The sequence below is a fragment of the Dipodomys ordii genome, unplaced genomic scaffold (assembly GCF_000151885.1).
Source record: "Dipodomys ordii isolate 6190 unplaced genomic scaffold, Dord_2.0 Scaffold6, whole genome shotgun sequence".
Taxonomy (NCBI): domain Eukaryota; kingdom Metazoa; phylum Chordata; class Mammalia; order Rodentia; family Heteromyidae; genus Dipodomys; species Dipodomys ordii.
The window spans coordinates 18790115-18792082 of NW_012267222.1; the positions used below are offsets into that span (position 1 = coordinate 18790115).

The window sequence follows — 1968 nt, forward strand, 5'->3', positions numbered from 1 at the left end:
GGGAGGGAGGGGGGGAAAAAAAAGAAAACACTGTGTGTTCCAATCTATAAGAAACATGGGAGGCATGGGAAGCTCAGTTACTCAACAAAAGTTCAAGACCAGCCCCAGACTGGTGTGCCTAGGGCCCAGTACCACCAAAACAAAGAAAGTTCTGCTTACAATCTGAGGCAGCCAACTCAATCCTATATCCACAGGCATGCTGTCCAATAGCAAGGAGGCTGAACTTGCATAACTGTTTCTTTGTCAGGTGTGGTCCCATGGTATTGGATGCTTTAATCAAGATTAAGAATGAAATCGATTCCACCTTGACCTTCCGAAGATCATGCAGAGAAGGTAAGTGTTCTATTCCAGGCAGGCTGCATGTAACAGAGATAACGGAGAGAGAGAGAGCAGCTGCAGCTCTGCCAGGGGCCTGGCTGCTCATGAGCCTTTTTTGTGGTGTGCCAGTCCTGGGCCTTGAACTCTGGGCCTGGGTGCTGTCCCTGAGCTTTTATACTCAAGACTGGTGCTCTGCCACTTGCACCACAGCCCCACTTGCAGCTTGGTGGTGTTTATTGGAGATAAGAGTCTCACAGGCTTTCCTGCCCAGGCTGGCTTTGAAGCAGGATCCTCAGATCTCATTCTCCTGTGTTAACTAGGATTACAGACGTGAGCTGCTGGTGCCCTGCTTGACCCTTCCTTTTTCTGGGTAAAATGTCCAAAATTGAGACTGCGATGCAAATTCTTAGTTCCTGTCTGGAACATTCTGTGACATGGTGACTGCATCTTGTGGTCCCTGTCAGCTGCTGTGCCTTGGGGGCTGGTGAAGACATGCTGGCTTGCCTTGTGCAGAGTGAGCTTATTGCAGAGGGAGCAGCCAGTTCCTGAGGCCTGCACACTGCCTCTGGTGTGGTGCAGCGTGTGTATACCCTGGGCTCCCAGCATGCTGTGCACAGTTCAGTGTGGAAGATGTTGAACCAGTGCCCTCACTGTGTGATCACTGTGGAGAGAGTGAAACTCCTGCCTCAGTAGCCATGTTCTTACAGTACACATTAGAAAATAATTACTAGGAAGTGGTGAGTGGTGCTGTGACTCAAGTGGTAGAGTACTCGCCTTGAGCTGAAGAGCTCAGAGACAGTTCCCAGGCCCAGAGTTCAAGCCCCACTATCAAAAAAAAAGAAAAGAGAAAATAATTATGTGTACAGGGATGCTTTTTTTTTCCCCCCCAGTCTTTGGGCTAGAACTTAAGGCCTGGATGTTGTCCTTGAGCTTTCAAGGCTAGCACCTCTACCACTGAGCCACCTTCCCAGCCCATACTTTTTTATTTTTCTGTAATTAATTAGAAAAAACAGTTTCATGAGGCTAGGTGCCAGTGGCTCATGCCTGTAATCCTAGCTACTCAGGAGACTGAGATCCGGGGATGGTGGTTCAAAACCAACCTAGGCAGAAAAGTCCCCATGAGACTCTTATCTCCAATTAACAACTCAAAAATTGGAAGTGGCTCTGTGGCTCAAGTGGTAGAGCGCTAGCCTTGAGCACAAAGAGGCTCAGGGACAGTGCCTAGGCCCTGAGTTCAAGCCCCACAACCAACCCCCCCCCCAAAAAAAAAAAAAAAGTCTCATGGACTTTCCTGCCTGGACTGGCTTCAAGCCTCCTGAATAGCTAGGATTACAGGTGTGAACCACTGGCACCTGACCACAAATGATTTTCTAATATGAATTGAAGGGCTGGGAATTTGGCTTAGTGGTAGAGTACTTGCCTAGCATGCATGAAGCCCTGGGTTCAATTCCTTAGTACCAGATACACAGAAAAAGCCAGAAGCTCTGAGGCTCAAGTGGTATAGCACTAGCCTTGAGTGAAAGAAGCTCAGGAACAGTGCCCAGGCCCTCAGTTCAAGCCACACCCTCAGTTCAAGCCACAGGACTGGCTGTGTGTGTGTGTGTGTGTGTGTGTGTGTGTGTGTGTGTGTGTGTGTGTGTGTGTGTGTGT

The 1968-nt window shown here is 48.9% G+C and overlaps 1 protein-coding gene across 1 annotated transcript in view; it reads left to right on the forward strand.

Moving 5' to 3' along the window:
- Sdhb (succinate dehydrogenase complex, subunit B, iron sulfur (Ip)) overlaps positions 1–1968 on the forward strand; it is a 19589-nt gene that overhangs the window by 8874 nt on the left and 8747 nt on the right. The window contains exon 3 of the mRNA XM_013035186.1: positions 248–333. Within this exon, the coding sequence (XP_012890640.1) occupies positions 248–333 (86 nt within the window). The remainder of the gene's footprint in view (positions 1–247; positions 334–1968) is intronic.